This window comes from Artemia sp. Qi Xiang Cuo, chromosome 3 (assembly GCF_049724085.1).
Source record: "Artemia sp. Qi Xiang Cuo chromosome 3, ASM4972408v1, whole genome shotgun sequence".
Classification (NCBI taxonomy): Eukaryota; Metazoa; Arthropoda; class Branchiopoda; order Anostraca; family Artemiidae; genus Artemia; species Artemia sp. Qi Xiang Cuo.
In genome coordinates, this window is record NC_142796.1 from 55,379,674 (window position 1) to 55,403,436 (window position 23,763).

The following is a 23,763-nucleotide window of genomic DNA, read 5'->3' on the forward strand; positions in this document are numbered from 1 at the left end:
GATTCTTTGTTTCATAGTTTTTCAATATAAGAGTTGTTACCATGACAATGCAAACCCACCCTGATGGTCGCAGGCATAGTCCTAGGATTTATACTAAATTAAAAGAAAACGCTAAAACTAGGAGCATCTTATTTTATAATACACAGAATGTATCTGATAATAAAATTAAAATATTTTCTTCCAAGATAAAGAATGATAAAAACAGAAATCTCAAGGTACTACGTTCATTTTATTTGCATGTTCCTTTAAGAAGTGACCAGTCCCTAAACTGATACTAAAAAACAAGGTAATTATGATTATATATGGGACCATCAGACGCAGGGGGGGTCTTTCTGTGGAGCCACCCAAGCAGAATGTCATTCATGATTAAAAAATATAGCCCACGTGAAAGCCGGTTTCCGACCTGGTAGAAGAACATATTTATGAAAATAAATCACACTGATCCTCTTTCGGTAACTGTAAATCAAGAACATTTGGATCAAGTCAACAGTTCTACACACCTTGGCTCCCAGCTCTGTACTGATGGATCTTCAGACGCTGATATTCAACACTGATTGTGGAAAGCACAGATGGTCTTCGCTTCCCTCAGAAAACCATTGTGGAACCGGCATGAAATATGTATACGCACTAAAGATCGAATATACGGATCTTTAGTGCGTGTATACGCACTAAAGATCCTTCTTAATGGTTGCAAAATGTGGGCAGTGAGGCGACTACATGAGAATTTACTGAAGGTGTTTGTCATAGCTGCGTAGTTTCCTCAGGATACTATCTGAGAGATCGCATTTCAGACGTGGGTATACGACGAATATCTGGAATATCTGGTATTTTAGAGGTTTTGCGAGTTCAGGGTGCTAGAATTGGTTTGAAAATTAATGTTAGGAAGACTAAGTCACTAAGGCTAGGAATAAGTGAAGATGAAAAGGTGACGTTGGGTAATGAAAAGATTGATCAGGTTGGCAGCTTCACTTCCTTGGTAGTATTAGTAAAGATGGTTAGTAAAGATGGTGGGAGCAGTGAAGATGTTAAAAATAGAATAGCCAAGGCTCAGGGTGTTTTTTCACAGTTAAAAAAAAGTGTGGAAGAATAGGAAGATAAGTCTGCAAACCAAGATTAGAATATTGGAAGCTACAGTGATTACAGTGGTCAAATATGGCTCTGAAACATAGGCGCTCAGAAAAGTGGAGGAATATTTGCTAGATTTTTTCCAGAGAAATTGCTTACGGATTGTTCTGGGTACCCGGCTGACTGACCGTATTTCAAACAATAGGCTATACGAAAAATGTGGTTCAACACCGTTCCATAGGGCTATAATGAAAGAAAGGTTGAGGTGGCTAGGGCACGTTGTGCGGATGAAGGATGACAGATTGCCAAAGATTGTTCTTTTCTGCGAACCGTCTAGGGCTAAACGGAAAGCAGGTCGTCCTCATCTGTGGTGGGAGGACGTAATAAAGAAAGATTCAAAGGAAATGGGAACTTCGTGGGCGGGTGTAAAAAGGGAGACTTTGAATAGATTAGTGGAAGAGGAGCGTGCGTATATTTTATATATATATATATATATATATATATATATATATATATATATATATATATATATATATATATATATATATATATATATATATATATATATATATGTATAATAAGTTAATAATTTAACTTTCTACCTTTATAGTTCTACCATAATCCAATCCCTGAACACTGTACTCTAGTCTTTTAAAATAATGTCTTTTAAAAGCAATTTAATAATTCAACTTTCAGACTGAATTTTGGTTTTTGGTATATTCGTTTTGGCACATCTTCCGAAAACAAAAATAAAAATAAATTAATAGTTTAGTGTTTATCTTTTATTTTTAGCATAAATTCACACGCATTTAAACAGTTAACCAGGAATCAGAAAAGATTATCAGGCTAATTCCCCTTAGTGCTACAGGTAATAGATAGATAGATTTATTCACACGAAAGCCCGATTGGGCCATGGTGACAATACAATTTTGTAGTTAAGTTATTTTGCCTGAATTCTAGACTCAAGAAGGTACAGCACGAGAGTATTTTATAGAGCTATTTAACGAGTTATTTTAATTTTGCACTTATTCGACAAAAGCACAAATTCGGTCAAATGAGCTTATGAGCAGTCGTTTTGAAATAAAACATTCATTTAATATTCTAAAACAAAATATAAGATAAACTGGATCATTTATTTTGTTTCTTAAATTTTAACACAAAATCAATTTACTGTTTAATTCATTTTTTGATTTAATCTAATTCAACTTTCTTAATTTAAATAATTTCTTTAATTATTTACATAATTTATTATTTTTTTATATAACCGTTTTTAGTTCATTCTTTGGACACCGTATTCAAATCCCTGAGGCGCATCTTTTAAAAAAACAAATACAAAAGAAGAAATAATTTTTTCTTTCAAATTTCAATATAAAATTACTGGTATTGAAATATTCAACCAAGCATCAGAATAAATCGATAGAATAGTCCTTGTATTTCAAGTAAGTACAAACATCAATTTTCGAAGAGGAGCCACCAATGAGCAAAGCCTATAAGATAAATGTATGTATTACAAAAAAATCAATTTCTATGTAAACATATCCTTCAAAAACAACTATTTATAGCGTCCCAATTGGTGCTGACGATTAGGACGCTATTCGGACGGAGGGCTAACATTGGTGCCAACAACTGGGAAGGAGCCACCAATGAGCAAAGCGTATAAGTATGCATTAAGAAAAATAAATTTCTATACGAATAGATCCTTCAACTTAAGGAATATTTATAGCGTCCCGATTGGTGCTAACAATTGGGACAGGGGGGCTAAAATTAGTGCAAACAACTGGGACAGAGCTATCAACAAGCAAAACCTATAAGAAAAATGTATGAAAAAAAAAATCAATACGAATTAATTAGGACGGAGGTAACGATTTGGACGCAGACAACAATGAGCAAAGCCCATAAGACAAATGTATGCAGTAAAGAAAACCAACTTCTATGTGAATAGATCCTTCAAAAGTAAAGGAAACGGTTCTCGGCATATACCCCCCTTTACCAGAAAATCCTCCCAGACAAGTACTTTTGCGGAAAATCCCACTGGACAATTCCTCCCGCAGACAATTCTCACCAAAAAATTCCCTTACATGCAAAAATGAGCAACTAAAAGGAGGGCATGACAAACAAAAAGAAGAAAGAACAAAAAGGATTTTGGAATATTCTACATGTATTTCAAAATATAGGCAAAATATATGGTGTATATCCAAAATATATGGTGTATATCAAATTTCTAAATTAATAGATAGCGCTGCAATTGGTACTAACAATTTTCTATTAGTTATCGGGAAAAAAATTCTTAGCTAACAAAAATTTATTAGAATTCACGAGGGCAAATTCGGCGGGAAATTTTAGAACGGGACTTAATTGCTTCAAAACAAATACGTAATACAACTGTAGAACAAAATTCATCTACACAAATTTGTAAGAACTAAATCTCGGCACTGTTTCTGTTTTAATTCTGTTTTTGTCTTTTCTGTTTCTGTTCTGTTTTTTTCTTAACCTGTTTTTTCCGTTTCTTTTTTTACCTGTTTTCTGTTTTTTTTTCTTCATTTTACCGAGAGCTTGCGTTTTCACTTTTTAAACTAGCTTGGGAATTGCAGGGTATAATCTCGCCCAATATAGATAACAGGGTGCGACATCCTAAAAAAGAGGAAGAAAAGCGAAAACAAAAATAGGTGTTTTCTGTTTTTCCAAAAAAACAGAACAGAAAGCAGAAACAGGTCATCTGTTTTTGACGGACCTGTTACTGTATCTGTTCTATTTTTTTTCCGTTTCAGTTTTTCTGAAAAACAGAAACAGTACCGAGGCTTAATAAGAATTAATAAAAACCTCTCTTTGAATGAAATGAGATTTATGCTGTAATGTTTAGCTAGACATAATTCGGGTCAATACCTGCAAGGTAAAATTGAATAGGAGATTCCCCCCCCTCCCCTGCGACAAAGGGGATACTGTAATAAGGGGGTACTTCAAGGCTGTTTTATGTTCTGAGGAATATATTGCAGAGCTAGTTGAGTTTTGGCTTTTGCTTCTGGATTTTTGCTCTTTAGAAAATGTAAGTCTAATGTGTCCCTTTTTATTCCTACCTCTTATAATCTATAAATCCTAATTTAGGGGTAAGGCCCCAATACAATAATAACTTAATATGATAAGAGAATGAACACTTAGCACTTATTATAAATTTTGCTTGCTTTTACTTTCATATCAATAATAATTTCACTTTTAGGTTACAAACAAACCACAATTAAATCAACAATCCAGAACTTGAGAATTACTCAGCCGGATCTTAATTTCCGTCAAACACAAAGTAAATTTTTTCTTTTTCAATAACACTCTTGTTTTTCTATATTAATTAAAGAAAAATTTTGCGAAAAAGAATAAGATTAAACTAAATATTTGATATATAGTGACATTAATTCCTGAAAGCTAATCAGTCCAAGATTTTATTTCACTGTAATTTTGGTTTTTATTTTCAATGTCGTAATTATTAAAGACAGTAGTTGTAAGATAATTTGTTTTCAGTTAAGCATTAATGACGCACTAGGCTTTATAGTTTTAAAGTTAGGGAAGGGAGCAGTAGCCAAAGTCTTGTTTGTAATGAAAACTTCATGTGTCTTAAACAGTCTTGTAAAAATAAAATAAAATTAAACTGAATATTTGATATATAATGGTATTAATTACTGAAAGCTCATCAGTTCAAGATTATATTTTACAGTAATTTCTAATTTTATTTTCAATGTTGTAATAAGTATAAAAAAAATATTTGTAATAAAATTCGTTTTCCGTAAAGCGCCAATGAGGCAGTAGGTTTTAGTGTTTTACACTTTTGGAAAGAGGCAGCATCCAAGCTCCTGTTTGTAGTGATTTTTGTTAGTTTTAAGCTTGATTTGCATATTTCATTGAAGTTTTGCTCGTTTTAACATTTATTTATTCTTTCATATTAGTATTTGTTTTATGTTTGTTTGGTACGATTGTATATTAAATTTCTGCTCGTTTTAGGTTTCATTTATACTTCAATCGTAAAAGATTTTCGATCGTTTTCAGTTTAATTTCCATATTCAATTTAAGTTTTACTCGTTCTAAGATTTATTTATTCATTTATATTAGTACTTGTGGAGTGTTTGTTTGCTATGATTTTTTATTTAATTCTGTTCGTTTTGGGTTTCATTTATTCTTTAATAGTAATTGCTGGTCATTTTGAGTTTGAATTAATATAAGTTTTTGTTTCTGCTGATCTTAAGTTTGATATGGTCTTTACTTTTCTTTAAAAAACTTCTTTTTCGTAAATTTCTATTTAAATAATTTCTGTTGGCTTTTGATTGCCAAAATTTCCAATTTTTCAACATTCCCCATTTCGAAATATTTTTTTTTCTAACATCAAAGTTTCATCAAAGTATCAAAGCTAGTATAAAAGAAACTAGTGTCAAGGTAAACAAAAGTATTAAAGTAAACAAATTACTGAAGTAACAATAAGCAATATGCATAAGTTACAACCTTTATCCCCAGGATTGAGGTTGATTTCAACCCCAGACGAATAGATACTTGAAATTTGGACCATTTTGAACAAAATGGCTATCTTAAAATTTTGACAGGATGCAATTGGGGAAAATGGGTAGGGGGTAGGGATATTTTCCCTTTGATCATTTTTGACTCTTGAAAAAAGAACTAGAATCTTCAATCGTCAATCAAATGAAATCCCTCCAAAGTGAATGTGCCTACTGCTTCCACGAAAACCTTATATGTCAACAATGAATAACTAGCATAACTTCTAGTCCTTGCCCCAAAGGCTGGTGGAGTGGGGTTACCACACCCGGAGCCGAAGTTATTTGAACAAATTTTGAACAAAACAGCTATCTCTAAATTTCGATTAGATACGATTAGAGAAAAGTAGGCATGAGGGTACTAGTTGCTCTCTGGTTACTTTGACTCTTCAAAAAAGAACTAGGACTTTCAATTTCCAATAAAAAAAAGAATCCTCCAAAGTTTATATGACCACCCCTTTCAGATTAACCTTATAGTTCCCCGAGGCAAAAACAATCTTTACCCCCAGGCTCCTGGGGGAGTGAGCGAGTCTGAGTATGTTTAAGCCCCCCAGTGAGTTTGAAAGTTTATTCGACCGCTCCTTCCATAGAAACCTTATTTACCCTCAAGAGATAACTTTCTTGCCCCCAGGCTCTGGGGACCACGTCAACTCCGGAAGCATTGTTATATGATCTTTGGACTATTTTAAACAAAATTGGTATCCAAAAATTTTGATAGGAGGCATTTGGGGAAAAGAAGACGTGGAAGCTAGTTGCACTCTGATCACTATTGACTCTAAAAAGAGAACTAGAATTGTCAATTTTCAATCAAATGAGCCCTCTCTGAAGTTTATACGACACCTATAAAGTTTATACGACCACCCTTTACAGAAGAACCTTATATTCTTAGGGGGGATCATTTACAACACACGCCCCGGGCTCGGGGGGGGGGTTTGTGTGTCAACCCTGCAGTTATTTTGTTGTCGGACTTTTGGACTAATTTGAACACATTTGCTATCTTAAAATTTCGAATGGATGCACTTGGGAAACCGATGGTTTGAGGGGTTTGGGGGACTAGTTGCCCTCCGATCAGTTTTGCCTCACAAAAAAAGTACTATAGTTTCTGATTTCCTATTGAATAAGCCCCCTCCGAAGTTTATACGATCATCCCTTCTATAAATGACTCTGGAAAAAAAAATAATTATGATGATTTGAAACTTGTATTTAAGCAAGTTAAAATCGAACACAATTAGAATCAAACATTCCCCCTTTTCCTAACAAAAACTTCTGCAATTAAAAAGGGTAAATTTTATCATTTACAATTATTGCTCTAGAGGTTTTGGTGGGCATTGCATCCCTGGATGCATAGATCGAGATCTTTTGTCTATTTTTGAACAGAATTATTTCTTCGAAATTTTGATTAATAATGAGGGGAGGGGCATTGAAATGGAAAGGGGGGGGGGCATAGTCCTCAAATCACATGTAAACATCCCCCTTAACATACCCACAGTATAGATTTTCAACTCAATACCCTTAGCCGTTCTAGACATATTCTAAATACGTTTTTTTTGAAAAACTGGATGCATATAAAAAACATTAATTTCAACTATTATAGGAATTTTTCCGCTCGTTTTGAGTTTAGTAAGGTTCTTCACTTTTCTTTGAAAATAAAATTTCAATTGGATGCATGCATTTTCGGGAAAAGAGGGCAAAATTGCCCTCTGATCATTATTGACTCTAAAATGCGAACTAGAACTTTCAGTTTCCAATCAAATGATCCCCCTACAAATTCCATACGGCCACCCCTTCCATTAGAGCTGTATATACTCCTGGGTCATAGCTTACAGCCCTTACCCCCGGGTTCTGGGGGTTGCGTCCAAAAAATTCCTCTGGGGTTGACCCCGGAGGCATATTTATATGACTTATTGACAATTTTGAACAAAATGGCTATCTCAAAATTTCAATCAGACTCATTTGGGGAAAAGAGGGTGTAGGGATGGGCTAGATACCATCCGAACACTTTTGATGCTTAAAAGGGGAGCTAGAACTCCCAATTTCCAATCGAATGAGCCACCTCTGAAGTTTATGCGACCACCCCTTCCATAAAACCTTATTTGCCCTCCGATCACTCTTGACTCTAAAAAAGGGAACTAAAAATTTTAATTTCCAATCAAATGAGCCTCCTACAAGGCTTATACAGCCACTCCTTCTATAAAATCTTATATGCCCCGGATCATAACTTACAAACCGTGCTCCCGGGCTCTGGAGGGTTGTGTCGACCCCGGGGGCATTTTATATGATCTTTACCACTCTGGACAAATTGGCTATCTCAAAATTTCGATCACGTCCATTTGAAGAAAAGAGGGTTTAGGGGCTAGTTGCCTTCCAATCATTTTTGACTCTTAAAAAGGGCATTAAAACTTCCGATTTCCGATCAAACGATCTCACTCTAAAGTTTGTGCGATCACTCCTTCCATAAAGACCTTATATGCCCTCGGGGCATAAGTTACGACTCTTATCCCGGCCTTCGGGGCTATGTCAGCCCCGGAGGCATTGTTATATGATATTTGGATTATTTTGAACAAAATAGACTTCTCAAAATTCCGATCTGATACATTCGCGAAAAGAGGGCATGGGAGGGAATAGTTAACCTCCGATCACTTTTGACTCTTACAAAAGCACTATAACTTCCAAAATCCAATTGAGTGAGCCCCTTCCCAAGTTTATACGATTACTTCTTCCACCTGGATGTGAGTGTGAGTGAGCGAGTGACTATTTGTGAGCCTCCCTGTGAGTGTGAAAGTTTATACGAACACTCTTTGCATAATAACCTTATATGCCGTCTGTGGCGTAACTGACAACACTTGCTCCCAGGCTCTGTTTTTTTTTGTATTCTCAAACAGATGCATTTGGGAAAAGAGGGCATGGGAGGGGGAGGGGGTAGTTGCCCTCTGACTCTTAAAAAAAGCACTAGAACCTCTGATCTAAAATCGAATGAACTCGCTCCGAAGTTTATGCGATCACCCCTTCCATACGAAGAGCCGGAAAGAAAATATGAATAGCTATGAAACATTGAAGACTTATGGCCTTTACTATAGGCAACGCTATAACGTTGCCTCTGATGTGTTGACGTCTTGCATATCCAATAAAAAGGCTAGGATTATTTATCTATCGAAAAGTCCTGGATGCATTTATGTCTCTCACATATTTTAACTTTATGCCATGAGGCTAATACAGAGTCTAGTCAGGTCTTCAGGCTAAATTTGGACATAGTGAGGGGGGGGGCTTGAATCATTACTCACTGGGAAAATATTCAAAGGCTATTACAATGCTGAGTTCTGGCAGAATATATGAACGATCCAACTTATGTTCTTCACCTACAAATTAGTTCTACCTTGGCTGAATTTTTAGTGGAAAGGGAGCTTAGGGAGCTCACATTCCAGCTATTTAAGCGAGTGGGAAATGAGGATATATCGTTGCTTTGGGAAAAGATCTGTCAATATCTTGAGAGCCAAATAAAGGATAAGAAAAAGAATTGAACCAACTGAACCTACTTGATTTATTGGAGAGAGTTACTAAATCTGATTTTACGAAAAATATCACATAACGCCCTTTGAATTATTTTATTTGCATATTTTTATTTTTGATTTTTGCATATTCCCGTGACATAATGCTAAAAAAAAAAAATTCTGAAGTTACCCCTCCCCAAATGCAAAAGCTGTTTTACTCCTTTCTTTGAGTACAAAACCAGGGTTTGAACAGAACAGAAGGATAACCACAAGTTGGTTTATTCAAATTAAAAAAAAAAATAGAAAAAGCTACATAAAATTTTACTAGAAACTAAAGAAAATTAATCGAATCTTGCAGAAATTCAAAATGTATAAAGGTAGTTGCACCATTCCATACCTTAGACAAAACATTTTGCTTTAATTAATGAAGATTAAATAGATTATCTAAGCCCAAATTAGGCTAACTTTGATACTTACAAAATTGAAGAAAATGCTTATTTTACCCTGAATTTCCACATATTCTAAGGTATACAACTTGATCGTTTTTAGAATTCTGACAAATTCTTCAGATGGGTCTGTGACGATGAACAAGATTAACATCAGAAGAAAAGAAAGAAGAGAAGAAAAACTCGTCGCAGCACAAACTAAGTCTGTGCTGCACAAATACAACACAAATGCTGTGTCAGTTTCTTGCTTGTTTTACCTTGGGGGTCACCACAACTTGAGGGCTTGAAGACAGACAGGTTATAACCGTAGTTCCTAGAATCTCCAGGTACAGTTTTATTTGCTGTAGTTTCACAAGGTGACAACGATGTCACCTGCTAATATATCGATCTCTATTTTTTTTTATAGCCTGTGTCGTTAACTCAGTAGCTTTAATTGCCTCTCAGAGCATTAATGATATTTATCAAGGGGGCTTCAAGGTGACAGAACGGACAGGACAGTACAACATCCCTCAACCCACTTCTCTCACCCACGCCCTCTAAATAATGCTTTTTTATAACCCTTTTTCAAGCCTTCGACCCTGAACAACTTATTCAGAAAATATTTGTGCATGCCCACGGGACCTAGGCCCTTGTAGGTGCTTTTGTAGTTTTACACTCAAAGAAGTCTAAGCTACTGAATAATTAGTTTTCGATACTTACTACAAAATAAAAGAAGATAAAAACTCACTTTGTTCTGTTTTTCTACATATTCTAAGGCAAAAATACAGCTTGATGACGTCGGAATTTTAGCCACTTTTTCAGATGAGAGCCTGTGACGATAAACATGGCCATCATTACCACCTGAGAATATATCAAGCTCTGCTATTTCGATAGCCTGTGTTGTGGACTCTTCACAGTCAAATGTCTGTATCACGTCATTGTATCTTTGATGCCACATGCTTAAGACTGGGCCACCTCCACAAACCTAAAATAAATAAAAACTCAAACTAAAACCTCCTTTAGAGAGAGGAACAGAACACTCAGGAATAAGCAATCTAATTCTTTAAAAAAATAAATCAAATTTTTCTCTTAGGTGTGCCCCTGTCACATTTTCCTCTGCTAATAGCTTTTTATAGATAACTTAAAATCTTAATAAACCGCAAATTCAAATATTTGAAATAATGTAAATATACACGTGAAATATATATTTCAAAATTATATACCATAAATACTAAATATAATATAAATACAAATGTACATTCTAATAATACCGTATTTTTTTATTTTAAATGAATATTCTTTGGCTGTATTCATTGTTTTCAAATTTTGGCTTTTAAGATTTTGATTGACAAGAGTTGCTGTTTACTTACTATTTGTTACCATCAGTTTGACCTGCAACCATTAAGGGTGCCAAATCGTGAAAATACGTGGGGGGAGAGGGTTGGTGAAAATTTATTTTTTAAATGTAAGAGAGGACAATTTTGTCATTTTTCAATAAAAATGTAAAAAGAAAAATGTTTTCTAATGAAAATATCCCCAAAAAAGGCAATTTTCAGAATCTAAGGGGGCGTCGGGGGTTGGGTAATACCCTTTTCCCTCAAGGGGTGGAAACCCTTGATGTAAAAATGTGATTTTCTTGGGTTTTCAAGGGGGATGGGGGACGCAATATCCCCGATTAAAACTTTCCAACACGAACATTTTACTGGTATACTTTTTATTTCAATTCAGCACCTTTTCGAGGGTTTAGGAGCTCTTTTCGAGAATTCCCACTACTTTTTTGTCCTTGTTAATTTTGCTTTTAAGTTTATTTTGGATGATAGTTGCCATTCCTGAATCAAATGGTGATTATTTTAAATATGAAAATTTGCTTAAAAACACGTTAATGTTGGGTTGGGATGTGGTTCGCTCTTTATTAGGATGAAGCTATTGCTGCAACCAAGAAAATATAGCCAAGAAACTGACACAGCTTTGTAGTGTAAAAGCCTCAGACTGCTTTGTGCCGCGATAAGTTTCAAGAAATTGTAGGAGCAGCAGTAGATTCAGGAATTTCTTACTAACTATAACTAGTATAATCCGCTATTACTTAGTTGTTTAAATCGGTTAAGTGGAAACTTACACAAGCATATACGTCAGAAAAAATTAGAAAAAAAAACGGGAAATTTTAATGAGAAAGTAGTTTATATGCAGTTATTGTTTTTGGTAGTAGCAGGCCCAAAAAAAGAAAAAAAAAGAAAAAAAAAAAGAAACGCTGCGAAAAATCATCAAAAGACAAGGGATGCAGCTTTCTTTATAGGCGATGTTATATTGGGGAATCAACAGGTATTATTGTTTGAATTTTTACGGACGAAGAGTGTTTTTAAATTTTCCTAATTAGTTTTGCTTATTTATTTTCACGGTTCAACGTGGCAACACTGATAAAAATGAGATAATGTCTTTAAAATTTCGTAGTTCTGAAACAACCAAAGAAATACAACCAATAAGTCGTAGTTTTCAAGCATGAATTGACCTAAGTCCAGATAAGGTAAAAAAGGTAAAGAATGCGGTACTAGACTTAACAGTCCTTGCCGGCGGTGCTGATCTCCGTTTCATGGCCCTTCAGCCAGGAAGTGCAATAAGAGGGGGGGGGGGGGTAGGTCAGCCATCCTGTTCTTTCCCACACCCTTCCTGTTTAACCCCCCCCCCCGTATTTCTCATGTGTCCATTTAAAGTTGGGTTGACTCTGGCTGAGCTTACAGAGTCACGCCACTGATCCACGTCCCAAACCAAATGACCAGCGACATCAGGACTCAAACCTCTTTCCTCACGGACAAAGGATTTCAAACCTAGCGCACAAACCACCCGGGGGGGGGGGCTCAAATTACCAAACAGAAGAAATTACCTACAGAAATATCCTGGTTTATGGATGATATAGCAGAACTACTTGGAACAGTTCGCGTAAAAGTAATTAAGAATTTTCCCAATAAATCCTCTGTTGTCTGGTAAAATTAGTGTGCTTAGGAATGCATCCAGCAATTTTGTAAAAGTATTATTTATTTTCATAAAAAGCTACCAAAGAGATTTTTACTATATTATCAAATATAAAAGTCACTTAAAAAAGAGTATCTTGTATTATTGAGGGAACAGCAGAAATATTCGATTGATCAGTTCATGCACTAAATCGTGTTTCGTACGTCTAAATTAGCATACTTAGAACACAATCCACAATTTTATTCATTTGTTATTTCTACTCAAGATCAACTATCAACAATTTAATGTTTTTGCCAAATTAACAAATACAAATAAATTGGTTAAATAAATACTCTGTATTTTGGATAAAACAGCAGAAGTACCTGAACACTTTGCGTTAAAGTCATCAAAAATCGTCTGTCCTCCGTTTCAGTTAGCATAGTTAAGAACACACTGCAATTTTGTTTGTTCGTTATTCATATTGATGACCAATTACAAAATATTACCAAAAAGATTTTACCAAATTACCAAATTTTTTTTTTTGTAAAATAAATATACCTTATTTTGAATGAAATAGCAGAAATACTTAAAGAGGTTGCATAAAAGTCATTAAAAATGGTCTGTTTTTCTAATAAATTGTCTGTCGTCGCCTAAATTAGTTGTTAAATTAATTATCGCTCAGTAACACAATCCTGAAAAGCTGGTGTGATCTTTATCTACGTTATTAAACACCATGTCGGGAAACTTATAAATATAAAATTCCTACAAGCCAGTCCTTTTCCAGGGCAACGGCTCCAATCCATTTACCAAATTCAGGCCTTGCCAACTTGTTGTCCTTATAAGGTTCTAACGTAGACCTGCAAGTACTTGTTCTCAGGTCCCAAAGACGGACGCTACCATCTTCAGAACAGGAAGCAAGGGTACCAGGCCTAAAATAAGAGGTTAGAATAAGGGAAAAGTTAGAGGTTCCACGAGGGATAAGAAATAAGAGAAGCAGGCTAAAAAACACTCGTAGATCTAAGTATGATGGTAGAAAGCGATGAATGCGTTGAAAGGCTTTCATTTTAGATTAAAATTCACAGTAGCTTCCAAATTTATTTGATTCGGTTTATCCACTAAGCAGGCAAAAAGTAGAAATACGAGAAATAGCAAGCGAATACTAAATAAAAATGTTGATTTACGAATCTAGTTGCAATCTGAATATTAAAAAAAGAAAAAAAGTTTTGCCCTCCATATGCAGTTATGCAGTTTTTAGCAATTGTTTATACCTAATTTAAAAAAGAAAAGAAAGAAACATCACTGAACAATCAGCAAAAAACAAGTTAAAACACATGACACTAAACAGCTAAAACGAGTGATGCTTTCTTTTGAAAATGTACTTGTCTTTGGGCGCCAACATATTGTTACTTTTTTCATTTTTATTGACAAAAAGCGCTATCAAATTTAGTTAGTTAGTTATGTTTATTTATTTTCACAGTTCAACGTGGCAAAAATGCCGAAAATGTGGTATGGCCCTAAAAAACTCATAATTTTTACACTAATTACAGAAAAATCATAGTTTTTAGTTATTATAGAAGTAAGACAGGTTTACAAATATATATATATATATATATATATATATATATATATATATATATATATATATATATATATATATATATATATATATATATATATATATATATATATATTCGGAAAAATTTAATTGGAAAAAACTGCAAGTAGAAAATGAAGCAAATAGAAATAAAAGAAATAATAAATATATTTGAGAAACAATCTCAACGCTACTAAGACAAAGCTTATCCACGAAAGGAAGAGCGAATTTAAAAGTTAGAAGAGTAGAAATTAGGTTTTATAGTCGTTCTAAATAGAACAAGCAGATAATACTATGAGTGATGGAATGGAACTTTAAAAAAAATTTAACATAATCAAGCCTGATGTTGTCATAACTCAAACACTAAAATGGCTAGAGTATCATTTGCAATTTGCTAAATAAATAGCATAAATTGGAAATTTAGTTTCGCTAATCTATTTTCACTCATTAGAAAGAAAACAGAGGAAATTAAAAGAAAGAAAATATTGATGAGAAATTTACTGCATATGAAAGTTTAGAAAGTTGATTTTAAAGCCTCATTCAATATATATACATATATATATATATATATATATATATATATATTATATATATATATATATATATATATATATATATATATATATATATATATATATATATATATATATATATATATATATATATATATATATATATATATATATATATATATATATATATATATATATATATATTATTACCTATAGTATTGAGGATATGTACTTGAAGGATCTCTATACATTATGCATGTAGTCTGTGGTTGAAGCTTCTAAATACATACAAGGCCATATTATCCAATAGGCCAGCAAAACATCAGGAGCCTACTCATACTTTATTAATGCAAACTTTTACTGCAAAAAAAGAAAACAAATAAAAAACAGTAATTTTAAAAGAGAATTTTATGCATTAGCGTCTCCAAGTAATCCAACAAGAAGAAGCGAGTATTTCCTATCTTAAATATCCGAAATAGCCAATCAAAGCACTCTCATTAGTATGCGTCAATGCTAGATATAATTTCAAATAACCAAAATCTCAGGGCTTGGTAAATATTGGCGTTAGCTGAATTTCACTTTGAATAATTCCGAAGCCTTGAAAAACAATTAAATAATATGCTTACTGAACAGAAAGCGCATGAATAAACTGAGTATGACCAGACAGTTTCCATATAATTTCACCTCTTTCTAAATCAACTGTCTGAATCTCACCATTGTCAATTGCAGCGTACACGATGCCGTCTTCGTCAACAGCTAAGGTGCTTACAAAACCACGCGGGCTATTCCTAAAAAAAAAACAGGACAGGGTCAAATATAGGGAGTGTTCTAGAAGCCAATTATCGTAATGTGATAATAAATTATTTTAATTTTGTTTTTATTAAGGAGTTTAATTAAGGATTTTTTAACAAAGGATTTTTTAATTAAGGATTTTAATTCAGGTTTAATACTACAGATAACTAGCAACACTTTCATTACAGAACAAATCTGCAAGCTAGTCCATTTTAAAGAAATACCAATGATACCATATATTATAGAAGAAAAGTAAGGAGAGATAAAAAAAAAGAAAGGATAACATAAATTACTGTAAGATAGAAGACATTTTGGTCAGATTATAGAATGCTTCAGCTGAAATAATGTTATACAAGATTATCTCAAAAGAGACCCTCTCTTTTAAAATATATGTAACAGTTCTGAAAGGTTTTCCTTGATCTAAAAAAGCATCTTCCATCAAACGCATATTAGATACTGGAATCAATGGCCTACCAGAAATATTTTTTGCACTTACGTTTTTTCTTTTAGTTCAGTATGTCGTTGTTGCAGCGGCAGCTGCAATCTAGTAAAGGAAGACACGGCCCATTGTAACTGAAGAAATAGCCAGAAAGCCTTAAAAATGGTGTCGGATTGAAACAAAAATAAACAACTAGAATTGCCTTGGCCAAAAACCCTGAACAGGAAACACACAGTCCCTTGGCTAGAACAACAAAGAAAATATAGTGGTTTGAACAGCAGGGACAATTACTTTTCTTGGATGGGAAGCATGGGTGCCCGAAAGAGGGGGGGGGCAGGGAGACAAGCCCCCCCCCTCGAATTTAGACCAGACTAGGAAGAAAATAGAAGTGTAACAAATAATCAAAGAAAAAGAATTTCTTATTTTGTTTTGTCTTTAAGAACTGCTATGAAACTTGTTTAGAATCAATTCAGAATTTAATTCAATTCTTAGATTAACTCAATATAGGTCATTATTTATCTATCTAAAGGAGACCGGAGCCCGATTTAGGGTGTAGAGTAAATACTCTCAAGGGCATTCTTATGCCCTGGCAATAGTGCGACAAGCTTGATAAAGCTTACCGCATTTTGGAATTAATAAACAAAGAAAGTTTTGTATATATACAACGTCGTGCCCTACCAGGAGTCAGTTTGGTCTTGATTTTTGCTCATATTTTGTCAAGCTAAAAACGTAAGTCTATTTTTTTTTTTATTCTTTTCCTTAGTTTTAAAAATATAATTCTAGTTAAGGGGTAAGATTCTAATTTTGCTTAAGTCTATATTGATCATCCTGTGTCTATTCCATTGGTTTTATCCTATGAGGTTTTATCCTATTAGGAATTTTGCTTGCCTTTCTTTCATAATAATGAACTTAACTTTTAGCTTAAATCTGAACGGGAATTCAGTCAAGATACCAGAATTTGTGAATATAAAATATTGATCTTTTAATAAATCAACAAATAATTAATAATTAATCAACAAAAGAATTGATGAAATTGAAAAGTAAAATTATTAGTAACTAGTAAAAATATTAGCATAATACTAATCGTTCTTTTTATTATAGTAAAATTCTTGGTTTTCCAATACCGGTATAGAATCACATTTTTGTACCACTCACTGTTGGAAATATGATCAGTCTGGTGGCCGGCGTTTACCCCACCCCACCCCCCGGCGATTAGCCCCTTAAACATCCCCCCCCCCGAGGAAAAAACCCCTGCGGGAAAATACCCCCCCCCCCCCCGTGGAAAAAAAGACTTTCCAAATTTGAGAATTTTATTTGAGTTTTTTAATTTTTTTGATTTTCGTTGGGGGAAGGAACTTGGTACTTGCGTATTATGCGCCACTCACTCAAGTTTACGCTTTGTAAAATACGAAAACACACCGGTGTTTTCGTTACTTTAGAACTAAATTTATTCTGGTATCTGCCACCCCCCCTGGGAAATTTTCTGCGGGCGCCCTTGATGAAAAGCATTTTTTTCCCTTTTTTTTTCTCTCCTGCTAGCGATGGACTGGGACAACATAGAGAGCTGTTTAGGCCAAAGTGCTTATTTTAAAGGAAATTGCTACATCTAGCGCTTTTGTAATTAACAAAGCACGATATTTCAATTAAAATCATTTTCTGACAAAAAAAGACTGCATTTTCGCATGAAGAATGACGACATAGACGAGTCTGTTTTGAAAAGTTGCTTTTCTGCAGTACAATATCATACTTGACTGACTTTGCCGATGATTTCCTATCATTTTTTTTTTTTTTACTATTCCAACTAAGAAAAAGCCATGATCTTTTTCCTGGGTGTTATAAACAGTTAGTGATAAGGAGAAATAATCTGGCTTTGGTGCAAGTCGAGAGGGTTGCCAAGAACTTAATACTTGCATCGTTCTAGCATCAGTTTATGATCCTGAAAGTGCCCATAACAGACGTGAGTTGACGATTTTCGCAAATAATTAATTAATCCGGCTATCATCATAGCTAGATATTTTAACTTAACTGATAAAAAGTGGATTTCAAATGTATTAGATCTGAAACAACTGGTCGATGTTACTCAGTCATGAAAGTGACAGCATACTCGACCTCCTATTAGCGCATCTTGAGATGTTCTATGAACCACCAGTATCCCTAGGGCCAAGGCCGTACCCAGGATTTTTTCGGGGCGGCGGGGGGGGGGGTGTTAGACAGAAAAACCTCAAAAAACGCATACAAAATCAGTTTATATTCATTTTTGTTACGCTTTTATGAGTCAAATAAACATTTTGGGAGGGGTTAAAACCCACTAACCCTCCCTCTGGGTACGGCCTTGCCTAGGACCATTCTCTAAGTCAGACCACAACCTACTCTGATGGAAACCATATATCAAAACCAAAAAATGTTAAAATAGCTCACAGACTCCACTTCATCCAATATTTTGGCAGGTGGATGGCTAACTTTGATTTTGATCCAGTCTGTGCCACAACAAATATTGATGAAAAAGTAGAGACGTTATACTTGATTTTGCAGCACAAGTTTTTTCCAGTCAAAGAACGCTTGATCTGTGAAATGGATAAGCCGCGGTTAGATACAAAGATAAAAACCATGATCAAAGAACGATGTAAACTCCATGCCACAGGAGAGACATTAAATGCGAACAAGATGAGAAATGACGTCGTCTCGGCCCTCCGAGCTTCCTGAAAAAGGTATGTACGGGAAAAAGTAGCCCCGCTCATGATATCAGAGTCGCGCAAGTGGCACGACGCAGTAAAACGGCTTAGTGGAAAAAGAAAAAAAAATAAGCACTAATCAGCAATCGAAGTGGCAGTTTAATCACAGCCATAAGTGACAAGCAAATGAGTGACATAATTAACAATTGTAGTATAGGCGAAATCGTAGAGGTGTCAGAAATGGCAGTTTTCTATACAATTGGATGGCTGCGTAATAACTGTGCCTCATACCCAGGTGAAATCCCAGTTAAATTACTGAAAGAATACTCACCTTTCCTAGCCGAAACAATTGCATCAATAGTAAACCAGTATTCACTGAACAATTATTTCCAAAGATGTGGAAAGCTGCTTATGTCCGTGTGACACCCAAAGTTAAGTCACTCAAATCCTGTGATCAACTGAGACCCATATCAATAATACCTAACTTAGCGAAGGTAGCTGAGGGTTTTACTTACCACTCTCTGTTCAACAAATTGTGCCTTCGATAGATTCGCACCAATATGGCTGCATACAAGGCAGTAGCACGGCAGTATATATAGTCCGAATGTATCACATAATCGCCAAGTGGCTGGAAATTCCTAATAATATTGTGGATTTACTTTTGGTGGACTACAGAAAAGCATTCAACCTTATAAAACACCTGACCGTATTAACAAATCTGAAGAAGATGGGAGCTAAAAGTCAAATACTACTATTAGTGAGAGAGTTTCTGCAGGGGAGACTGCAATCACTTTATTTTTGTTTACCGAAGATACCTGCTCTGAGTGGTCAGAACTAACCTACAGCTGCCCCCAAGGAACGAACCCAAAGATTTGAGTCTGCAATGAAGTTCTTGACTTGTTATTACAAAGAAGTTGATGACTTCTTGAGTCAGATCGTAACTGGAGATGAAACATGAATCACATGTCACGCCCGAATCAAATCAACAAAGCATAGAATGGAGACACACACATTCACCTGTGAAGGTGAAGACCAAATAAACTCTTTCCCAGTGCAAAATCATGGCGTCCATGTTTTGATATAGGCATGGTGTTTATTGGTCAACTTTTTTGGCAATGAGGGACCACTATCAATGCAGAAGCACACTGCCAAACCCTAAGAATGCTATGCAGTGATTCAAAACAAAAAACGCAGTATGCTGACAAAGAGTATTGTCCATCTCCATGACAAAGCTAGACCTCACACTGCAGGTCAGATGTGCAATTTGTTGGAAATTTTTAGGCCACCCAACCTACAGTCCTGATCTTGTGCCAATCTATTACTATTTCTTTCTCAACCTCAAACAACACTAAAGTGGTAACCATGAAAATGATGACAATGACGTGAAGACGACGGTGAACTCTAGGTTATCTGAGCAGGTGGCAAGTCTTTATAAGAGGGTGTCTTAAAATTGGCTTAGGGGTATGATAACTAAGCATCAAACACTTATCATTGATAAGTGTTTGAACAAACTTGGCAACAATGTAAAAAAATAGAGCAAAATATACACTTTCTGAAAATAAATTGACTTTTTTGAAATAACCTTTTGTTGTGGACATATGTTCAAACAGACCTTACTTAAAAGACACACCTCATATACATAGATTTTCTTGAAAATGACTAGATCTTTTTTTGGAAAATTAGTACCCTGGGATTTACTGGCCTAGGTCAAGAGTTTGAGAAAAGTAGTTTAGAGCCTCAATTTTGGAAAAAAAAAGTCATGAGAGTGACATCATATTTAAATGTGTTTCAAGAGCAAAAAAATTCTTTCATTTTTTGCTCAGCAGCAGTCGTATTGTTTATAGTTTCTATAACGCCTGCAAAATTATGCACGATGACAAACTACTCTGAACAGCTAAAGAAAAAGGCATGGAACAAGGAACAGCAATATTCAAACTGAATTGCAAACGGAAATGTTGCACAACAAAAATTGTGGTTAGAAGACAAAAAAAATACATAGAATAAAAGAAAAGTGTTAGTTTAGCATTTGTGAGTCTGTGAAGGATAAACAGGCAGGAGAAATTGAATTTATGTCAGATTTGCCACCCTATGACTTGAAAATAAAGAATGAAATGTTGATTATGCCAATGCATAATTTACATATTTCAGAAGACGTAGGAATTAGAACATTCCTGGTTGTTACTGAATTACATAACAATAAAATTAAAGAAAAAAAATATAATGACTGGGAAAAAGCTAGAAAACAAAGTTTTTTGGCATCAATGATGTCATACAAAGCTGCAAAACAACTTTAAATGAATCTGAACAACTAAGGGAAAAGGCAAGGAAGACTCTCTGAAGTAATGATGCATGAAAATAAAGCATAATGAGATTTGTGGCTAGAAGACATGTAACAACAAGCATCACAACACACCCCAAATAAAAAAGATATATATATATATATGTGTGTGTGTGTGTACATATGTGGGTACAGTTCATTTAAAACTTCTCAGCTTATTCAAGCACCCATACTTTTCATAAAATCAAAATAGCAACAGCATACTTTAAAACAGTATCCTTTCTTAACACCACCTCCTCTCTTCTCAATGGTACCAACATCTTCAAATTCCAAAACTATTAACTATGCTTATGCACAGCACAGCCTACAAGTAAAAACAAATAAATTGAAAATCTTTACCATGCCCATCAATCCTTACGCTTGAACAGCTAATAAGTAAACAGTATCTATTCTGGCAATCTAAGACTAATTAACGTTATCAAACATCTGCTAAGGCATTTTGCAAAGTACCCTTCCATCACATGGCATGTCTTCAATGGTGGCACCAAAGCTACAAAATTCAACTATTACTGTTTTTACAATGGATTTTCTTACTCCAAAATTACTCCCAAATACTTTAAATTCACCCAAATGAAAAATACTATCTTTACAACATTTCACATAAAAATATACTTAGCAATAGACCAGGTTCTGATTTGCATTTTAAATTAATTAATTCAAATAATTTTGCAAACAAAATTCCCACAAATAATCAAAACACAAATTAATTCAAAACTGTTTTAATCATCAATGTTTTATACAAAGCTTCATATTTAAAAATAATTGAAAAATTGGATTGAATAAAAAAATACCAGCATTTTCTTATACAAAAAAAAACCTGCAAAAATAATAAATAGCATCATGATTATTAAAAAAACAAATTTTTGAATAATTTACACAATGACTGATTAAACTAATATAACTAATTTACAGTACTAAGTCTTACTTCACATCCAAATTTATTGATTGGAATTTTTTACAGTATGGGAGCTCTGACCACTGAATGCACTGAAGTACACGTTTGCAGCCAACCAAAAGACAACCCTTGACTAAAACAGATGATCTTGCATCTTCTATACTTCTCACTAGTGAGTGGGTATAATCTTGGGACTGGAATGAACATCTACAACAAGCAAAAATAAAAGCACTTTAGGACACTAATTTTTTTGTTCACCTCATCCAGGGAAACTGATTCTTTAACAAGACTAAAAAAAAAAAAATTATTCAGTGTCTTCAGCATTGGAATTCAAAATAATGAAGGAAGTTCATCTACCAAACATTAATGATAAGCAGATTCATCTGCACAGTGACCTGTCCAAAAGGACATATTGATGCCTGTTGCCATATCAGGCTTTAATGATTTTATATTTTTGCATGTTCTTGTACAGTTTCATATCCTTTTCCTTAATGTTTCACTCCAACATTTATTTTTTTTATGTAGGCTTATATGGATAATAAAATTAAAATATATCTATCATTATTTGCATCAAAATTTGAGAGCTGATAATATAAATTTATTATTTTCTGGCTGAAGAAATACCATAGCTTTCTTTCTTGTGTTTTGCAAATTTTGTGGGTTAGTGGTTAGTCACTATCTTTTTGGCATGTACCTATTGAATTTCAGTTTATAAAGCAAAACTTAAAAAGAAAAAGAATCAGCACACTTTTGTATGCATCCTATGCCTATGCTATACCTGGCCTCATTAAGGGGGCTAGAAAGCAATTATAGAAGTAGCAATTGTTATATTTGGAACAAGCACTGAATGGATAATGTAATGATACATAGTTTCCTATCTTGTTTCTGCCTTAGCATAAGTGATCTTGTTCATTTTTTTTTGAACTGGCATCATGGGCCAACTTTTGGTGAGAAACATTTTAGAATAAGCAATATGGTAAAGTTCTTTGTGAGAGGCTTTTTGCTATCTTGGAGAATAGTTGACTTACAAGAATGGAACTTTTAGGAATGATTTCAGAATCTAAAGCCCCCCATGAGAATCTGTTTTCAAGCTATCATTTCTACTTCTTCTTTACTTCTGAGGCTTATAAAATTGCAAATAAAATGGGTCTATACCCTTCTTCACTTTGGAGAAAAAATATTTTTCTGTACTCAAAACTTGAATGTACTCTTCTTTAACTTAAGGTTTTAAAACCTAGTTTCAATCATTTGAATAGGAATTGCAATCATTTGAATTGCAAGCATGCTGGAATTCTGTTTAAATTTAGTACAGATTTTTTTTAAAGGTAACAGTCTATACTAGCAGCTTCATAGAAGAAAATGGCTGAATAAAATCAAAGTAATACAATTATATTTTATGCTTATTCCAAATATAAGAGAGAGATAAGATAATTTTATTTGAAAAAAAAAGCCGAACATTTTTGCTGCAGCTGCTAAGAAAACCCCAAAGGCTTGTTGGGAGCAGGTGGGAATCTTCTATTCTAGGTATTCTAAAAGAACTATTTTACATTATTATACTTGGTAAAATCACTAAATCTACACATATAGGCTACAAAAACCATTCTACTTACACAAAACACATAGGCCTACATAAATACTATTCTTTTGAAAGGAAAAATCTTTTGGCTGTGGCCTAGAAGGTTACCCAATGACTTGCATTTCAAATCACAACTGGTATACACAGGGAGCAAAATTTCTTATTACAAAGAAGCTCTAGTTGTTTTTCTAGATTGATGTACTAGATTTGATGCTCCTTGTGTATGATGACTATGGAGATCACTATTAATGGGAAACATATTTTCAAAAGAAGAGGGAACAAGTATTTTTATCCACATTATCCTCTGTGATTTCTTCTGCAGGCTCTCAGGTTGTTTGTTATTTTTTCTGGTTGAGGATTCAGCTGTCTTCTGGTTATTTTTGACAATGCTGGACTTAATTGGCTCTGCACTGAGCTAGGACATAGCTCATTTTTGCACCAAGTAGCTACTTTTTGCTATCTTGGAAAAGGATTAGGTTATGAAAGAGAAAC

At 34.2% G+C, this 23,763-nt stretch overlaps 1 protein-coding gene across 1 annotated transcript in view; it reads right to left on the bottom strand.

The window, feature by feature from the left end:
- The window catches only part of thoc6 (THO complex subunit 6), a 140,638-nt gene that overhangs the window by 113,260 nt on the left and 3,615 nt on the right, over nt 1–23,763 (bottom strand). The window contains exons 2-5 of the mRNA XM_089087012.1: nt 21,726–21,902; nt 15,186–15,347; nt 13,220–13,382; nt 10,256–10,492 (exon numbers count right to left, since the gene is read on the bottom strand). Of these exons, the coding sequence (XP_088943138.1) occupies nt 10,256–10,492; nt 13,220–13,382; nt 15,186–15,347; nt 21,726–21,902 (739 nt within the window). The remainder of the gene's footprint in view (nt 1–10,255; nt 10,493–13,219; nt 13,383–15,185; nt 15,348–21,725; nt 21,903–23,763) is intronic.